Consider the following 20,280-nt stretch of genomic DNA (forward strand, 5'->3'; position numbering starts at 1 on the left):
TGCTGCCTCCTGTATAATGTTACGAGTTTCCATCCATAGTTCTTCAGGCACTCTATCCACCAAATCTAAATCCTTAAACCTGTTCCTCACTTCCACTGCGTATTCATAAGGGATTTGACTTAGATTGTATCTTACCCGGCCCAGTGGTTTTTCCTACTTTCTTTAATTTAAGCTTGAATTTTGCTATAAGAAGCTGATCATCTGAGCCACAGTCAGCTCCAGGTCTTGTTTTTGCTGACTGTATAGAGCTTCTCCATCTTTGGCTGCAGAGAATATAATCAATCTGATTTCGATGCTGCCCATCTGGTGATATCCATGTGTAGAGTCGTCTCTTGTGTTGTTGGAAAAGAGTGTTTGTGATGACCAGCTTGTTCTCTTGGCAGAACTCTATTAGCCTTTGCCCTGCTTCGTTTTGAACTCTTCATTTAATTCTGACATCTGCCTGGTTTTCTCTCCCTTCCCAACAATCACCGTAATCTGTGGGCACTGACCACCCTTAGCCCTAGCTGAGGTTGACGTGAATTCAGCTGTTTCTCGCGCAGGATCTAGTAACTTCTTTCCTGAGGAATTTCTGCTATAGGATGCTTTGCCTCTACAAACATAATTATCAACACTAGCTTGCTAGGATCTTAAAATTTGATACCTTAACACAGGAAGCTTATCTCAGTCTCTTTTTCTCTGTAGTTGTGGTAAATACATCATACTTTCTCTTGATTAGTTTTGAAAGGTTAATATCCTGGCATGCTATCTTCAAAGCTTCAAGAATATTCAAAGCTATTGAATATTGATAGTCCAAGTTTACATATTCAGTGCAGGCTATTCTCTTGGGCCAAGCCAGATAGGACCTCAAGTGCTTCTTTATATTTAATGTGCAGGTTTTTAAAAGCACAAATAGCATTAGTTGAAGGGGTAATAATTATGGTGTTTACAGCAAGCTGGTAGGGGGAATTTAACTCTTTATTCCCTTGCTGTGTGCCTGAGAAAATCCATTATCTGAAGCTGGTATTTGCATGGCCAGAAAATCCCCCCATTGCTGCTAAAATGAGGGATTTTCCTCAGGATTTCAGCAGTGGAAGAATGGGTTAAATAATTCCTCCCAGCTGCTGTAATCCCAATAATTACCAACTCCCCCCACCTGACATTAGCATTTCTAAAAACCTGCCTATTAAATGCAAATCCAATATTAAAGTCAAGCAATAAACTCTCTGTTCTAAGTATAATGCCTTAATTATTGTTGTCTTCAAACTTGGAAAGATAGCTAAATGCCTCTCTGAATTTTTGTGGTGATTTAAATAGTATGACAGCCCCTTTAATGTGATAATGACTCTCTATTTCTCCCTTACAGACCTGTGTGGAAGCAGTAGCACAAATATTTCTAAATGAATAATCGAAAGGAAGACATGGAAATTGCCTCCCATTATCGTCATCTGCTTCAAGAACTCAATGAACAAAGACAGCATGGCATCCTCTGTGATGTTTGCATTATAGTGGAGGGAAAGATTTTCAAGGCTCACAAAAACATTTTACTTGGGAGCAGTCGCTACTTCAAGACACTGTACTGCCAGGTGCAGAAGACTTCTGACCAGGCAACGGTCACTCATTTAGATATTGTAACAGCCCAGGGGTTTAAAGCAATCATTGACTTCATGTACTCTGCACACCTTGCATTGACCAGCAGGAATGTTATTGAGGTGATGTCAGCTGCTAGCTATCTCCAGATGACTGATATTGTTCAAGCTTGTCACAATTTCATAAAGGCTGCTCTTGACATAAGCATTAAGTCTGATGCATCAGATGATTTTATTGATTATGAACTTGGAGCAACCTCCAGCAGTAGTACAGATGCTTTGATTTCGGCAGTGGTGGCTGGTAGGAGCATATCTCCCTGGCTAGCTCGGCGGACAAGTCCTGCAAACTCCTCTGGTGATTCAGCCATTGCTAGTTGTCATGAAGGAGGAAGCACATATGGAAAAGAGGATCAAGAACAAAAAATGGATAGTCATGATGACATTTCATCCCAATCTCTGTGGTCTAGTGATATGGGGTATGGATCCTTGCGTATCAAAGAGGAACAGAGCTCTCCATCTCATTATGGAGGAAATGAGTTGCAGTCTGCCAAAGATACTACAATGCAGAATACTTTTTCAGAACAAGGCGCTGCGGATGGATGGCAGCCTACTGGGCGCAGAAAGAACAGAAAAAACAAAGATACTGTGCGCCATATTACACAGCAACTGGGAGATGACAGCAGAACAAGCTCTCCAGTACCACCTTTTCTATCTGCCCAAGGATGGCCATACAGTAGTCGTGAAACAAGTAAGATTTTTTTTTCTTTCTGTCTCTGTAGAATCATATCATGTGATATGTATAATCATTCATGTGAATGCATAATCATTTGTGGCATACTAGTTAAAAGGCCATAAACTTTAATGGTTTGATTACTTGTATAGTAGCGTAAAGGATATGTCTTGCTTTTCACTTGAGATCCAGCTCCGAGGGCCTTCTGGCAGTTCCCTCATTGCAAGAAGTGAGAGTACAGGGAACCAGACAGGGGGCCGCACCCGCCCTGTGGAATGCTCTCCCATCAGATGCTAAGTAAATAACAACTATTTTACTTTTAGAAGACATCTGAAGGCAGCCCCTCCCAAGCTGCTATATATCTCAATGCCAGTAACTGAATTTATTAATGAAAACTTGTGAAAAATAATTATATTAGGCCCTAAATAGATAAATTAACAAGAGAAACACAAATATTTCTGTACCAGAAAAAAAAGCTTTTAAAAGCTGCATAACATGTTCTCTAAAGTAGCAGTGGTACGAAGTATCTTTGAAAATGGAAATCCATTTATGTAAAAGAACGAACACATTTCCTGTTATATAATAGTCAACATCTCAGTTTCTTGAAGATTTTATTCAAATTCTGTGTATTGTACTTGTGTCTTTTTATGCAGCAGTGCCATCTTGGGAAACTTTCAAGCTTAAAAATGTTGTTTCATATACAACATGAAGCATAACCATGTAAATTATGTGTTAAATGTTTTCCTGTGGCTTTACACTGGCTCTTAGAAAATAAAATGATTACTTTCCGGAATGCTTTCTTTCAGTCTGAATTTTGAAGAAGGTAGATGTAACCCCTTTGGTAACTGTCCAGGGTTGTGTGTAGGGCCTGCATTACTGCCCAAATCAGTCACATCAAAGCACGGCATACCTACAGTGGAATTACTGACTGTGTTGTCAATTAACCTTGGAATATCAGCTCAGTTCAAATTTTAGGTCTCTGTCAACCTCCTTCAGTCTTGGTGGTTGATGAAAAACAGCCAGTCAGCTGCAGCAGTTTACAGTATGAGACTGTTTCCAAGCTCAGTGTGTATTAGCTTTTAGTCCATCACTACAACCAGATGTAAGGCAAGCCTATGTGGTAGCATGCTATAAACTAATTCACACTGAGCATTGCACACACCAGCAGTTGACAGAAGACTACCTGCATACGTACTTTTGGGGCTAGAACTCTGTGTTGTATAATGACAGTCTGCACTGTAAGTGGTGCAATATATGGAGCACCAGTTAAAGATTCAATAAAAAATCCTACCATTTTGCAGTTTTGATCCTGTTTGAATAGATTTCATACAGATTAATCTAAAAGCCACAGAAGGGTTATCTCTTAATTAGGATGAACCACAATTTCATGTGGGTGATAGACTCCCACAGTGACGTTACTGCTATTTCCCTCTCATACAGTTCTTACCCAAATAGTCTCAACCTACCTTTCATGCTTCAGATCATGGCTTTCCTCACTGGTGTACACATCTTTTACATATAATGCTCCTCCTCCTCTCTTCCTGTTTGGTCTATTGCTTTTGAATAGGTTATGCCCCTCAATTACTGCTTTCCCAGTCATGAGTCTCATTCCACCACGTTTCAACAATGCCTTTTATGTCATTTTTACCATCCTGTATTAAGAGCTCAAGTTCATCTTATTTCTCGTGCTTTGTGCATTAGTATAGAGACAACTGAACATCATTCTTGGGGATATATGAGTAAGGATAATGTTAGCTGCTGTTATTGTTGTTACTTCTCCGTGATTATTTTAACTAGCCTATATTTTTTAATTTGTTTTTTATTGGTGGGTACCTTTGGTGGTTCTACCTTTGTTATATCAGTTTAGATTGGTGCTTTATTATGGTGTAAGCTTCCTTCAGGGAGCTGGGCTCCAAAAGGCAACCATATAAAAATATATAAATAAATTAAGAAGCACGGAAAAATACATTGTTTTCATTGGTCTCCTTAACAAAATTTGTAAGCCAACGCATAGTGCAGATTTTCTTCATATCAGTAGTTGAGAATCAAATGAAGGATTTAGCTGGCTTATTTTTAATCTTTTCAGTCTGCTTTTCAGTGCTAATATAGGCAGAAAACTATCTTTCTAAATTATTGATATGCATGAAAACAAGGATTTTTTTGAATTGCTGAAAGAGTAGCATTATTATTTTTTTCCTATTGGGTCATTCACATATATTAGGGACATAGTTTTATAGGATTAAGTAAATACAAAACCACTGGGCTGTAGGATTTTGTGGTATTAAAGTCTGGCACTGTAGAGGTCAATTACCTTCACAGGAAGAATGGGAACAGTTGAAATCTGAAGAAGTGTGCATGCACACAAAAGCTTACACCCAGAACAAACTTAGTTGGTCTCTAAGGTGCTACTGGACAATTTTTTATTTATTTCAACTGCGTCAGACCAAAACAGCTACCTACCTGAAAGTTTAAATATAGTTGTGTGTTAACTATTCTGCTTTTTTCTGGCATGTTCCTTTCTTTCCTTTCCTTTGAATACTCAAACATTACCTAATCTATGTATTATTAAAAAGAAAGTAGATTGCTTTGGGAATTGACATCTACAAACACTCCCACCTGCACCTTTTTTGAAATGTTTTTGTATCTATAAGCTTTTGCAATATTGATTTTCAGATGACATTAGATGGTATCTGACTAAGTCATCACAGGAGCAGATCTACTGAAATCAGAGGACGTCACTTGATTTCAATGCCCTGTTCAGCATGTGACTTAGTTAAACATCACCCAGGAAGTCTGTGATTGTTAATCCACAAAAAGGAAGACCCTACTTTGGTGTGCCCATAGATGGAAGTTCATATACACGCTGTGTTCCTAGCTGGGCTTCCTGGGCAGATTTTAATGTGGATGCAGATGTTCCTTTTGAGCAGGGATTGTGGCTTTACTTTGTTGTCCTGTCACACTGTTAGTATTCAAGGAAGAGTAATGTGAACTGGGCTCTAAAGGAAACAAAAATGTAGTAGTACTAGTCAGGACAGAAAACATACTTTATTTCAGATAATAAGGTTTATTGAAGTAAACATTTTGTTAGTTTATTTTAAAAAAATCAAGCCCTGCACAGGGCTGTATTTTAGTATAATGCAGTTGGCTAATTCTTACCACACAAACAGAATGCTCCTCTGAATGCCCTTGTCATATGGATGATACATTGGTGATATTATCAAGGGAACATTCTTGGGGCTGATTCGGATGTTATTTAAAGGTTTATTAACCCACTATATGGCTGTCCCTTCCACATACCGAGCCAAATGTGCAAAGCAACGTTCTGCCTCCCTCCACTCTGCTGCACACATAGGCGAGAGTGAAATCTCTTGTATATTACACTATTCTCTTTTTAGTTTAGTTTAAGTTTATATTGCAGTATTAATTTTTGTTTTTAATTTGATGGCACTAAGCAGAAATATAATTTTCAGAATGGCCCATCTTAAAAAGAGAGCTTTATTTTAAGGTTATTAAATCTGAGTTTCCAGTTAATAACTGCCCTGACTCCTTACAGTACCAGATGGAGGAGGGTTTTCAATTCGTATTCCTGCCATGTCTCAGGTACAGCTCCCACAATTTAATTAAGTTTTTCATTTATCTGTGTCAACTTCTATCAGCATTGTATCATAGTTCATGGACTTGCCCTTCTTCATATTGCAGCAGTAAATTTAATCTTGGACAGTACAGTTCTTGGTTCATCAGCTCCATGATGTGGGTGTGGAAGAAGAATGCTGAGGCAGGATAACTAAAAACAATTTTTCTGCCCAACCACCATGATAGGTTGCTGTTTACTATGTACTTGAAAACTGCCTTCTACCTGCTAAGAAAGGAGGTTGGGAGAATAGTAGTGGGGTGGTTCAGGGATTATTGAATGAAACTGATTTCTTAGATCTGGAATGTGAAATCTCAGGCCTAGAGGCCTCTCTGTTTTGCCCTCAGGATTCTCCTTAGGCTATGCCCCTCTATAGGCCACACTTTGATTGAGTGCTTTTGTCTGGTTCAGTGTGTTTGTGAACTGTGATAATGCCTCTTGGATACCTGGGAGGAGGGTGGATATGTGGTATATGTGTATGTGTAGAAGCCTCAAACTTTTGCATAGCTGGAATGGAATCTCTTGTAAAAAGGTAGGATTCTCATCCATTGCTCAGCCCATTTTTGCATCTGACCCTGCCTACCACTGCTATGTGGATCTTAGAAGGTAGGCCATGAGAGCATATGGATCTTGGGCTGAACGAGGTTCTGCTTCCCTAACCTAGATCCTTTAAAAAATCTGGGTCTAGATTCAGTTAGCCTGACGCACTCGTGGCAACCAGTACAAGGACTCCTGCTAGTGCAAGGGGGGCTCTCTCCCCCCCCCCATTACGCCACCACAGCTCCCCCAAATCCTTTCTGGATGGTTAGGAGACTCAGAACTGTGCTTGGAGGGAGGAGCAGAATTGTTCCATTTGGCAAGTAGAAATGCATTAATTAACAGAACAATCCGAAGACCATGATGTGATGTTGGAGTCCTCCCCTGTTTCCCAGCCTGGTTCTAGGGCTGAGGTGGCCTTGCTTTCCTGCTGAATGACTGTCACCTCTTGGAACCAGAGCAGGCAAGAGTTTTGTTAGACCTCAGTGACTTTTGGTAATATTGAATATGATGTTATTCTGGTCTGTGTGATAGATACAGGGCTTGCCAACAATGTTTTATGTTGGTTCTGATCTCTTTTTTTAGGATACAGTGGTGCTGACAAGCTTCTTCTTGTCTCCATGGCATGCAGTTTGCAGGGTTCCAATTTGTTCCAATGCTGTTATAATCTACATGGAAACACTAGGAAACTTTGTCTGGAGATTTGAGCTGGGCAATCATTAGGTGTGCTGATTACATCCAGCTTCTTCTGCTTCTAGGAAAGATGTTGAGATCCTGACTCATTTTCTAGGTGATTGTAGGATGAGACCTGACGATAGTTCAGTTGGTAGATCATGCGACTCTTAACCTCAGGTTTTTGGGTTTGAGCCCCAAGTTGGGCAAAAGATTCCTGCACTGGAGGGGGTTAAATCAGATGACCCTCATGGTCCCTTCCAACTCTACAATTCTATGATTCTATGAAACGAATAAAGTGAAACATAAATCGGATGAGGTGGGTATTCTGTTGGTTAGTAAACTTGATGATGTCAAAATTGTCAAAATCAGATGACCATGAGGGTCGTCTGATTTAACCCCCTCCAGTGCAGGAATCTTTTGCCCAACTTGGGGCTCAAACCCAAAAACCTGAGATTAAGAGTCGCATAATCTACCAACTGAACTATTGTCACGTCTCATCCAGGCTCTTCTGAATGAGATTGTGCTGAACGATGTGTGTGTGTAGCTTCGGAGTGCTTCCAAATCTGACATTACTCCTGGATATCTCTAAGGTGACTGTGGCCAGGATTGTAGGCAAAGATTTGGCTACATCCAGAGTATAATCTTACAAACTCACTATTGTACAACTTCGCTGTCTCACAGTTTGTTTCCAGGCCCAGTTTGCAGTACTATCTTCTTTGCCCTTGCAGCTGTTTGGGGCTAAGCTAACATTTCTTAAAGATCACCTCCTCTCATTTGAGCCCACCCACCTTCACAGTTATTAGGGGAGACTTGTTTTTTGTTCCTTCTATATCTGATGTGTGACCAGTGGTAGGTGGCAGCACTCAAACTGCCCAGGAGTCTTGATTAATCTCCACTCTATCTGCAAGGCTAAAACAATTGTGTGGGTGTACTGGTTTTTGGGGAATCTGATCAATATCTGCTCTGGTATCTTACAACTGTTTAGAAGATTGCTTTTGGTTTTTCTTTGAGATTATTTTGGTGGTGATTTATTTTTTCCCCCAGAGAGAAGTAGTGTATAGATATTTAAATAAAATAAATGAATAGGGCAAGATGGGTCTAAAACAAGATTTCTGAGGCTTCACTATATTCCGTGCCTAGTTTGTTGAGACATGCACACCGTTTGAAGCATGTACTAGTCCGTTGTACAGTGGTACCTCGGGTTACATGCGCTTCAGGTTACAGACTCCGCTAACCCAGAAATAGTACCTCGGGTTAAGAACTTTGCTCCAGGATGAGAACAGAAATTGTGCTGCGGCGGCAGTGGGAGGCCCCATTAGCTAAAGTGGTGCTTCAGGTTAAGAACAGTTTCAGGTTAAGAACGGACCTCCGGAACGAATTAAGTACTTAACCCGAGGTACCACTGTATTCATAATGTTGTGAAGTTGCAATATGTTGTTTGAATAATTGTAACTGAGCAAGTATAAAGGGGGCATTAAGGTTCTGTTTGTCCATAATGATATTGCACTATTGAGTGCTGTTATAGAGTGTCTTCAGCAGCAGCCACATTTCCCCAGATGTTACTGCTACTATTTTAACAGCAAGAGTGTTTATTTTGCAAAATGAGTGCATAACTTTGCAAAAGTGTGTACTGCATAAATATAGCAACAGTTGTATTACAGCATCAGATGAAGGCATCATAAAACTGGGGAAAAGACAAAGTACGGTAATCTCAGCTCCTTCATTTTAAGCAGGCATATTGATTCTGATGCTGTGGAATGATGGATGGAGGAAGTGCTACAAATGTACATATGGCTGAGAGGACTCTATTGTGATATGTTTACTAATGTTGGGTTTTTCTTCCACTTAGGTGTGGATCTGACAGGGGCAGAATCCAGCAACTCTGACAGCCGAATAGAGAGAGTGGACCTTTATGCAAATGTCGAGGAAGCACTCCTAGGAGGTGAAGCTGGTTATCTCTCTCAGCCTCTTACTCCAGAGAAGGAAGATGCGCTCCAGGCTGTAGCAGTTGCTAATCTGCGGGCAGCCCTTATGAGCAAGAACAGCTTGTTGTCCCTGAAAGCTGACATGCTGGGAGAGGAAAGTTCTCTGCTGTTCGAATACTTACCCAAAGGCACACATTCACTGTCTTGTAAGTTGCTGTTTCTTTGTACACTACTTAAAAGCATTCATAAAGGAGTTGTTTAAAAAAACCAGTTCTAGGCACTCTTATTTTGTATCCTTGTATGGTTCATCCCAAAGTAATGCAGCCTTAATTATTTTGAGTGCTATGCATGTAGAGTCTTAACAAGGTGATACTTGGGCCTAGCTCCCACAAACAGCAGATAAGTGGAAAACCTATGCCTTAATTATACCATTTCATATTGCAGATGATGGGCTTGCACAATTAAGTGTTGCTCCATACAGAAAAATACCCTGCGTGTAGAAGAGTTATAGCCTTGCCTTCCTCCTGAAATACTAGCTTTCTATTCTGAGGTATTTTTTTCATGTGAGGCAGAGTAATTCAGTCATGCAAGATCCTGATCTGAAAAGGTAGCTAGACACAGGTTTTACTATGTTACCAGCAGATTTGTGACAGGTGGGCCTTGGTCTGTCGAAAGTTGCTGGTCAGATAGTGGCATTTGTAAGTAGATGATAATTGGAATCTGCTCCCTATCAGACTCATGAAGGGTAATCTTAAATTGGCAAGCATATATACACATGATTCATAGAGGGTTGAGATGAGAGGAAAGTGAAATGCAAGAAGAAGAAATAGAAAGCAGAACAGTTGAAAGCAGAACCTGAAAGCAGAACAGACAATAAGGCAACTGGTAAGCTAATTCACACATCCCACTGGAGTTTTCTTTAGTTCCCTTGTTGAAGTATGGCCCCCTTAAGATCACTTAGAGTGCTCTGATTGGTTGAAATGTTCTCCTATTAATTTTGGGATATTAACATTCTGAGCACAGTTATGTCCATTTATTTGTTTTGTGTAGCCACTGATCTACATAGAATGCAGAAGGGCAGTGCTGACAACAAATGACATATATTAAAGCTTGTGCCTTAATAAATTTATAGTGGTTAAGGTGCCACAAGACTATTTGTTTTTACTTAATAACGTGAATCCATAATCTAGGCTATGAATCTAGGGTGGTTGGCAGTTTTTATTGGTGTGTTGCTGCTCATCTTGTTAGCCAATCAAATGCATACTTGTTTACCAAACAGATAGGAAAAGGCATCCCTTTTTAAAGCCTTGCTCCATAATAAATCCTCTTGATATAGGATCAAAAACTAACAGATGGGGCTAAAGACACAATTAAGATGATTGTGTGTTCAGTATTTCCTAAATGACAGAAACATAAGGTCTTAAGTAAACATCATTTAATTTCTTTCACTATGGTACAAATTTGGAGGTGGCAAAGAAGACAGTATGTGTGGGCCAAAAACACAGCGTGTTTGTTATCCAGCTAAGTCACACTCAGTCATGAAACAACTTCACTGTATTGATTGTATAGTTGTGCTCCCTGAATTTCACTTCTGCTGAATTGCATGTTCTGCCGTTATCATGGGGAATGGGGAGAGAGGTGAGTAACCTAAATGGGATATCAAATGCAACTAAGCTTCTAAGCAACTAAGCCCCCCACCAATATATATTCAGCAAGAACTGTTGCCTAGCACAAATAGGGGAAACTGTCAATTTTTGTTTTGTAGCTTTGAGACTACTTTGTGGCAGACAGAATAACACTGTGATCTCGTCTCATTTGAAGTGTTTCTCAAGTGTTTATTGCATCATAGATTCATTGAGTATGCTGAGCAACTTTTTATTTGTAGTTCTCTTGCACTCCCAACATTTTAAATGTTTCCTGCTGCTTTGATATGATCACTCAGGAATTTGATGTGGAAGGATGCCATGGCAGTGCTTCAGTTTGTGACACAATGGAAAGCAAAATGTAGAACTTGAACCTTTGACGTAGAAGGGATAAATATATGGGTTTCTTGATATTGGTGCCACAAATAAACTAAGGATGGTATTTGGCAGATATTTTTGTTTAATTTTAGAAGAAGAAAAAGTGTTGGGTGGTTTTTATTTTATTGATTCATGGTCTCTGACGAGTACTGTTGCACTCATGTCTTGCATGTGGGTTTTCTATAGACGTCTGATTGGCCACTGTGAGCACAGACTTCTAGAATGGATAGATAGGCCCTTGGCCTGATCTAGCAGGGTTCTCTGAATATTCTTGAAAACAGGTAAAACTTAACGCAATGTAGCTTTGGGTGATATCTTGAGTAATGTTTGAGTTTTGCTTATTTGCTCAAATTTAATATGCTGAAATTGAATTGTATATATTTTGATAATTTAATCCACTGGAACACATTAAGATTGCAATCTGAAGTAACTAGGAGTAACTCAGTGAAACTTGCTTCCAAGTACATATGCAGTGAATTCAAGCTCATCTCTTGTATTTTTTAGATTTATTTTTATTTATGTATTTTATAGAAACATTCCAAAACTTTGAAACAGTAAATTAGCACCTCCACTATGCAAAAACCTGATTTTTTTTTAAAAAACGTCCCTTGTAAGAGGGCAATAGAGAAGAGGCTTTGAACTATTTCAAAAATACTTTGCTATTTATCAGTTGAGGTAGTCTTTGGAGACTCCTCTCCAGATGTGTCCACCAATTGAGGTACAGTGGGAGGCGACCAGGGATAGCCTTCTCAGGGATAGCACCTTGACGGAGTGAGGCTTACCTTGCACCTACACTTTTTTGGCGTCAGTTTAATTTCCCAGGCTTTAAAAACTATTTCATCCCTAACTGATTTGATCCGATGCTGCCATTACCTCCTGAATTTAATTTTGCTGTATTGTGTATTTTTTGTAAGTCAGATTCTGTTTGGAAGGCAGTATGTACATTAAAATAAGATTTCCTTACCTCCTCTAGGAGGAGGTCCAACAGTTTTGGGGCTTTTGCAAACAAAAGGCTTGTATTTAGAATAGGTTTCTACTAACTAGGGGAATTAAACACTTGAGGGACTTCAAAATATTAAACTTTAATGGTGTCATCGTTTTATTTTATAGTGGAATCTGTGTAATGATATTTAGGTATTTATTAATCATTTTAATAATAATAAAATATCATTGGGACTTTATGGGAAGTCAGCAGTGGGCCCAGTATTTGATAACATGACATGAAAAAAGCATTATTAAAATAAGCAAATAAATTAAAAGCACCAAAATAAGTTCTTTATATGAGGCTGAAAGTGAAATGCGTCAAATTGCTTTCAAATCAATGCATTTGCAATACACTATTCAAGATTAAAACATGTGGAAATTACATGTCTGGAAACCTTTTGAAATAATATATATAATCTGCTGTGAACCCAAGGAATAGAGTGTAAGACTTGAAACTTTTGTTACTTCATCCTTGCTGAGTGGCTTTTCAATGGAATGAATAATCTTGTATATAAATTGGGTGTTTGGATGAATGTGGTATGGAAACACTGTTGCTAATCCTTTGGCTCAGATGTGTTCTTAAACATTTTCTCTCTTATTATTTATGATAGCTTTTTGATATGTCTTAAGTTTAGTACCTCATGTTATTTTTTATGTCATCTCAAACTATTTATAGTAGCAACTTATGCATCAGGTTACCTGTACATTTGACCTTAGGTTTTATAAATCAAGTGACAGTCAATGCATAAAAACCTTCAAAAGCTAAAGAAAAATGTTTGTGGTCATTTTTCAAAAGTACTTTTTATAGAACATGTTTCTTGCTATACATTAATTTTAACAAGATTTAAAACATATATATTCTGTTGCTCTGATACTGCTATTTCATTCTATGCCTTCAGTAGGATTGTGCTTCTTTCTTGCTTTTGCAGTTCAGGATAAAAGTTCTTTATAACCACCATTTATAATCAGAATTTAAATAATTTTGTGGTGTGTGTATAATGCTATCTGATAGCTTAATCATCACACAATTTATTTTGATACATACACAGTTTTCTAAATACATTATTGGTAAGAAAAAGTTCAATTAACTAGTTAATCATACCGTAGTACTGGTCTGGTAGCCTCACACAGGTTCAGAGTGTGTCTAACATAGGTTCCTCTGTGTTACTCACCTTATTGCTACCATTTCAAGTCTTGGGATTAGGCTGTTAAGTCTAGTATTTCGTAATAATTAGTGTTCTATCATGTATGTTTAACTTAAATTCTGCAAATATTTGAAAATAAATTGCTACACATACTTCACGTTTTGTGTGAATAGTGATGTCTTGTGTCCCCAGCATACTGTACTACAGTGCCCTCAACACAAAAATATACAGTATCTGTACCTTGTGTATTTGATCGTGAGATTATGTTTGAGGCTGTATTTCATTAGTGGTCCCAGAACTCTGTGAATTAACTCAGGAAAAATAAGACTTTTTGTACCATAATGCATTATTTTTGTGGGCTGTCTTTAAGCTGGATGTGTGTTGTTTTTGTATTACTTTCCCTAACAGCAACAATGCTAGTTATGACTAACTTAAACATGCTAGTCATTATTAGAGTCTGATGTGTGCATGGGTCTCCCACTGCTGGCTGCAGCAGAGCTCCATAAATTCCTTTTCCAATTGCATAATTGCTAATGAGATGACTTGTTATGACAGTAAGAACAACCTTGTCCTTTTTATGTTTAATTTTTTTGAAGTTTTAAAGAAATGGCAATGAATTAGTCACATACAAAGAACGGATCATTGTATCTTTTGAAAGTTGTTCTCATTTTTGTGCTGCCTTGTGTTCTTTTTCTTGTTTTGACTTCCTTTAGTGACCATTATGCTGCTGTGTGATATAATTCCCACCACACTTTTGGGTGGGGAGGCTATTTAAAACAGTCAATGGGCCTGGAATCTCTGTGGCACTTCGTTCACTCCCACTGACAGAAGATTAAGCTACAGCTGTTCATTCCCTGCCTTTTGTAAAACCACCAGCTGGTGCTAGTTCATGTGGGTGAGACTCGTTTCCTGTGTTCCTCAGGGTCTGGCACCAACTTGAATCGTTCAAGGGGTGAATGTGATGGCAAAGTGGAAGCATCAACTCCTCCTCTGCTGCCTTCATCACACCTTGCCACTCAGAGCCCCACTACCATCATCCCCTCTTCTGGTGAAATATCACCAGATACTGTGAAAAGAGTGATGCCTTCAACTCAGGTAATATTATAGTTATCTGGGGGTAATTCTAGTTTTTAAGTGTTATAAAACTTACGACTGAAATTGTGTCATCATGCTCAGTTTGCTATTCTTAATGTATCTTAGAATTTTGAATTATTCAAATTTGTAACAGACCTAGGCTATTTGTATTGTCCGTAATGTGGTACTCTCCTTTACCTTTACTGCTTTGTGAAATTCTATCAAAATACAAAAAATGCACAGAGTAATTTGTTCCTTCTGTTCCAAACAGCAGTGTGTTTACGGAAATACGTAATACTAACTCTTGCAACACACTTAATGGTTTTGATCTTCAGATCCCTATTTTATAGAAATACTTTCCTGACCTTTTTAAAGGAAACATAAAGGCCGGACTAGAAAAAATACTTCAGAGTCCTAGCAACCAGAATCAAGCATGTACAGAATTGAGAGCTTCCTAAGGACCATTTATCCGCTGTTTAAAAACTTGGTCAATAATTATTCTAAATATCAAAAAGCATGGCAGGAATAATTATTCTTCCTGTAAATGTATCTGGTCTTGTAAAATATATCATATATTATTATTATTATTTTTAGTTAAACAAATGTTTCCCTGATTTTAAAAAAGTGAAAGCAAACTCATCATCGCAGACAACTTGGTGAAAGTATTCAGTAGTAATTACATCTTCACCCCACCTCAGCTAAATCACCCATTATGTCTCATAGGGAAGTACTGTGTAGCATACAAGTAATATTATGCAAATAACTCAAAACTTGAAAATATCCAGTAATTAATCCTTTTAAATTAAACAATACTAAAATGTAGTTAAGGGTGGGGATGGATAAAGGAAACTGGAGCAGATAGTTCTGGTCAGGGATAGTTACACCTTTTTTTTTGGAAATGCCAGAATTTAACAGTTTGGTGCTAAGGATCAGTTAATGTTGGTATACAAATTGCCCTTCTGGGTCTCACTTAACAAGGTCTCTCATAACATATCATGGCCTACTTCTTGGCTTCATAGCCTTTCCTTCATGGTAGTGCTTCAAAATAGAAAAGTATATGCTCGCCTGGCACCATCATTCTATATCATTCTATCATTCTATATTCTAGGCACCAAGCAGTTACTTTCCTCTTTAACCAGGTCTTTAGCCTCTACAGTCATACCTCAGGATGAATACGCTTCGGGTTAGGCAAATTCGGGTTGCGCTCCGCGGCGACCCAGAAGTAATGGAGCGTGTTACTTCTGGGTTTCGCCATGCACGCATGCGCAGAGTGTCAAAATGATGTAATGCGCAGAAGCGCCGAAACGTGACACGCGCAGACATGGGTTACATTTGCTTCGAGATGCGAACAGGGCTCCGGAACGGATCCTGTTCGCATCCCGAGGTACCACTGTAACTATCTTTGGCCTTTTAGGGTGGGTGGGGTGTTTTAAATGTATTTTAAATGTCTTAATGCTTTTTTGTGCATCTAAGTGGGTTTTTGTTTGTAAATTGCTTTGAGTTACCTTTGGCAAGAAAAAGCAACCAATAAATTTAATAAATGATGATGATGATGATGATGACATGGCATACTTGTGAAGCTCTCATTTCTGTACAGAATCTACTGAACACAGATTTTTTGAGATCACAAAATGAACAAATATACAGATACTTAACAGTTCTTATTAGCAGTTTGGGTATATATATTGGTTATATATTTTGAGCATACTTTTAGGTATGAAATGAAACATTGATTTGAGTAACTAAATATTTGTAATGAAGATTTGCAGAAGGAGCAGAATTACAGTGAGTTTTAGTAATTTACAGGTGTTAAAGTACTTGATGTTCTCTGAGTGATCATTAACATAATTGCACTTTTCTTTTGCAGGTCACCTATGATGGATTTCTAACACTGTGGCAGTTAGATAGTTCTGAAACAGGTAAATGGAAAGAAGGAAGACTGTATATTAATAATTCAAAGTATAAAACTTAAAATTTAATTTTTTGCATTTCCTTTTTTTTTTAGATATAAATGCATCACAATCTGAAGATGTGGACTTGGTCCACGAGGGTTTGTTCTTGGATTCTTCTGGCCACAAGAGGCTGAGCTGTGCTTTCTGCAGAAGATTTTTTGAATGTGTGGAAAAGCTGAAGGAACACATTAAGGAACACACTTTCCCCATGATTGTCCCTTTTGATGTAGTGGACTACTCTAGGCCAATACTGGCTAACCTTTCTGAGCACATATCTCCAGGGCAATTTGCCCGTTTCCAGTGTCCAAAGTGTCCTGCTAGCTTCACACTAAAATCCAACATGGATCGTCATGAAAAAACAATCCACTTCAACAGGAAGAAGATGCAATGCCCTTGCTGCCTGAAACTGTTCCGAGACAAGACAGACTTAAACCGGCATCTTATGTCTGTGCACTCCAGCGAACGTTCGTTTATGTGTCTTTTTTGTGGCAAGGGCTTTGGTACCCAGAAAAACCTCAGTACTCATATGAAAGTTTGCTATCTGGGTTCTACACAGCCAGTATCTGAAGAGTTTCTGAATCGTATTGATCAAAATCAGGAATCTGATGATGAGTAAGAAAACTGTTGGGCAATGGAGAGAGTGAGATTAAACTCTTAGAAGTGTATTTCTTAGCTTCTTGACTGGGTAGTGCATTCTGCTTTGTCAGCAGTCTCAGTGCTCAGTACAGTGTGAATGCTGAATCAATGGCCAGGTAATGAAAGAAAGTTGTAAACCTCTTTATCCCCAGGTTCTATGGTCAGGATTCAGAGAGACATAAATCTAGGAGATGCTTCAGACTTAAAGAACAAATATAATTTTGTTATTCAGCAGTAATAATCTTAAGAGAAAATGTTAAAGAAAACACTTTTGTAGTCTAAACAAGATTATTCCTACAGACAGCATCCCATAGTCCCAGGGTAGTTCTGCCTGAGTTGCAGTGTCTTCTGGGTAGATAGTCACTTTTAGATTTTAACAGTAGGTTCAAAGGATCAAAAGGTTTTCCATTCATTTTCTCAGCACATTATTTATTAAAAACATTTCTCTACCTCCTCCCCACATTATCTGAATGCAGTATACAGCAGTATTAAAATATATATAAAAATACAGGGAGAAAATGTAACTGAATTAGTAGGACAGAGTTATAATGTACTTGGATCAACCACCAGCAAAGTTCTGGCAGCACAGATGTGGTAGAACATCTGCCTTGCATGCAGAAGGCCTCTGGCTCAATCCTCAGTATCTCTGGGTAGGGCTGGATGAAACCCCTGGCTGAGACTCTGGAGAACTGCTGCTAGTCGGTTTAGACAACACTGAGCTAGATGAACCAAAGATGTGACAATGTGAGGCAGTTTCCTATGTTTTTAAAAGGCATCTTTTAAATGCCTTTTTAAAAAAGCAGGATTGAAGTCACCTGCTGTCGAAGCCTGCTGGATTGGTTGCACAGTTCAAATATCAGCAAATGAATATCACATTCAAATGATGTGTCATGCAGTGATCTAGAGTAAATGTTTTGTGATATGCAAATTTCATGTTTATTGTAGCAGATTAAGAATGCATTATGCCTTTTTTATAAAAAAAAAACCAGTTATCTCATTTGCATAACTTAGAGAAGCAGGACTTAAAGGAGCATCCCTTTTCTTGACTCCTAGCTTCACACCTGTATATATGAGGATGTATATGAGGGGGTGGAATGCTAGAAAGAGTAAAGTGGGGAGACCAAAATCAAAGAACAGCATCCCCTGAATTTAATTGTTATGTCAGGTGATTGATAGGTGTCATCTTTGACCTGCCAGGGGTCAAGAAGATAGTGATCTGGCCCACTAGCCAAAAGAGGTTCCCCACCCCTGTACTAAATGGGCCACAATATTTTCAAATACCTTCACCCTCTGCGAATTGTATGCAGCTGTAATGAGTGTTATGAGTGTTGTAATACAGCCAGATTTATGGATTTGTACAGTTAGCTCCCATAGAAATACTTCAAAAATGTAAAAACAACAACCCAATTTCTCTAAAATCTGTTGTTTCTTCAATCGGGTAGGCTACACTTCTTTTGAATCCTAGAAATCAGGACAGTATAAATGAGAGACAGCCATGAAAATACTAACTTGTTTTTGGTGTAGCTAAAAGATGGACCTGGGTACAGAACCACCTTGTGATAACAAGCACAAATCTTGGGCCATCTAGAGCACACCTAAAACTGAAAACTTGCCAGCAGGTGTTATGATCCAAGGAGAAATGTTTCCCATTAATAGCTGCTTGAGAGGAATATTATATAGAAGCTTGGAGGAGGTGTCCAGAAATGGCCTGAAGACTAATAGTGAATAACTGGTGGATAGAAAAGGGAAACCCCCAAAGGAAAAAATGATTTTGAACAATACTTATCTATATATTCCCATTCTCCTTGTGAAAAGAACTACAACTTGTTCCACAATGTCAGATTTTTAGCCTTCAGGCCAAAGGTACCGGTATTTAGAATTTATTAAACTAGTTTCCCATCTTTGTGTATTGTTGAAAGCAGTTCTCCTTAAATGGCTGTATAAAAATATTTCAAGGTGCTTCAATGTTTTTTTTCTTAAGTGTTCAAAAGGCAGGCAGGCATTCATTTCTCATGATAATAAGAATCCTGTCCTCCTTAGGCTATGTTATTTCCAATTACAGTTCTGGAATTTTTCAACTTAAAATTATTGCCTGTTCTCTGCTTATTAGCTTACTGACTTTGCTTTGAACAACTGTAGAGGCCTCTCCCCCTTAATGTTGTTTCTTGTTATGCTGCTGCTGCTGTTGGTTTTGCTTTTCATTTTTTGTTAGTCCTGTAAAAATGTCCTCTAGTAAAATCATTTTAAAAGTACTTTCCACACCCTAGTCTTGTTAGGAAGTCCCGCTCTTGGGGAAAGTCGTCATTTTCTTTCTTGCTGCCTGTTAGCCCACGTCTTCCTCTTTTGCTTCTCCTCTTGGAGAACAGACCTACAGATATGTTAAGAACCAAATCCCTTCATTTGTAGAATACAATATTGAGCAAAAGTATGTGATATGTGCATAGAAGCCCCAGTGATTGGTAGAAGTGACTTCTAGTTTCACCTACCTTAGTCTTAGCTTCAGGTGCAAACTGACTACCAAGGAGATAAGTTACTACTGATTCCTTGGTTTCTAGAGCTTCCTTAATCTCTCCAGTCCAGAGATTATGTTGGGTGACACTAGAAATACAATTTCTTGCTGGTCGTGGGGGGCAAAAATCCAAAGCCAGTTGGGGGAAAAACTGTATTTGGACATTTTGCCTTTTGAATAACAAACCCCTTCTAAACTCTCTTGCCATCTCTTTCTTGACTAGCAAAAATTTGTGTTTGGCAGGGCATGAGCGTGCAAGCAAATACTTTTTCTCTTCCAATTAGCACAACTAGCCTGCCATTTTACCGTCTGGCAACTGCTGAATAATTTACTTTGCTCTTTGACAAACAGTAGGTCATGAGAGAAGAAAGCACAGCAGGGCAGACAGAGATCAGCACACAGGAGTTGAGAGGGAAAAAAGAGAAAGCTCTGTGTCTCTGAAGGAATAGCTCTTTTTTATTTGCTTGCATGATGCTTATTTTTTGCTAGTAAGGAGACAATGTACAGTATAAGGTGTTGAGGCTAAAACAGAATAGCTACCCATGAAAGTCTCCTGCGTGTATCCCACTGAATGCAGCACATCTTGGATGTGTGTAAAATGTTCCTAATGGGTAGTTCCTACTAGAATTAAGTGTCCTCAAAAGACTGGGTGGCCATTCCATGTATTCAATCCAGACAGGAGTAGTATCGTAATATTTGCATTATGACCACCACCAACAAAAAAATCATAAATCCATGAGTTGGCTTTCTGTGGTTCAGTGTTAAACAATATTAAACAAAACAAAGATACAGAAATGGCAGGTTGCTGCCTAAAGATTCAGCATAGTATATACCCAGAATAAAAGACTTCAGGTGGCATCAAAACATAGAAACTTTTGGAAAGTGGCAAACAC

The 20,280-nt window shown here is 38.6% G+C and overlaps 1 protein-coding gene across 7 annotated transcripts in view; it reads left to right on the forward strand.

Annotated features, from left to right (window-relative positions):
* ZBTB46 (zinc finger and BTB domain containing 46) overlaps positions 1-20,280 on the forward strand; it is a 50,071-nt gene that overhangs the window by 13,096 nt on the left and 16,695 nt on the right. For 3 of the 7 annotated variants that reach the window (XM_083618614.1, XM_083618616.1, XM_083618615.1), the window contains 2 exons: positions 1,346-2,316; positions 8,991-9,272. In XM_083618614.1, the coding sequence (XP_083474740.1) occupies positions 1,380-2,316; positions 8,991-9,272 (1,219 nt within the window). In that variant the 5' untranslated portion in view covers positions 1,346-1,379. Of the gene's footprint in view, positions 1-1,345; positions 2,317-8,990; positions 9,273-14,138; positions 14,312-16,157; positions 16,210-16,295; positions 19,936-20,280 lie in introns of all 7 variants that reach the window. The other 4 variants (XR_014549171.1, XR_014549172.1, XR_014549173.1 and 1 more) reach the window with 3 other exon arrangements.

Source organism: Podarcis filfolensis, assembly GCF_964270895.1.
Source record: "Podarcis filfolensis genome assembly, chromosome: 6".
NCBI classification, from domain to species: domain Eukaryota; kingdom Metazoa; phylum Chordata; class Lepidosauria; order Squamata; family Lacertidae; genus Podarcis; species Podarcis filfolensis.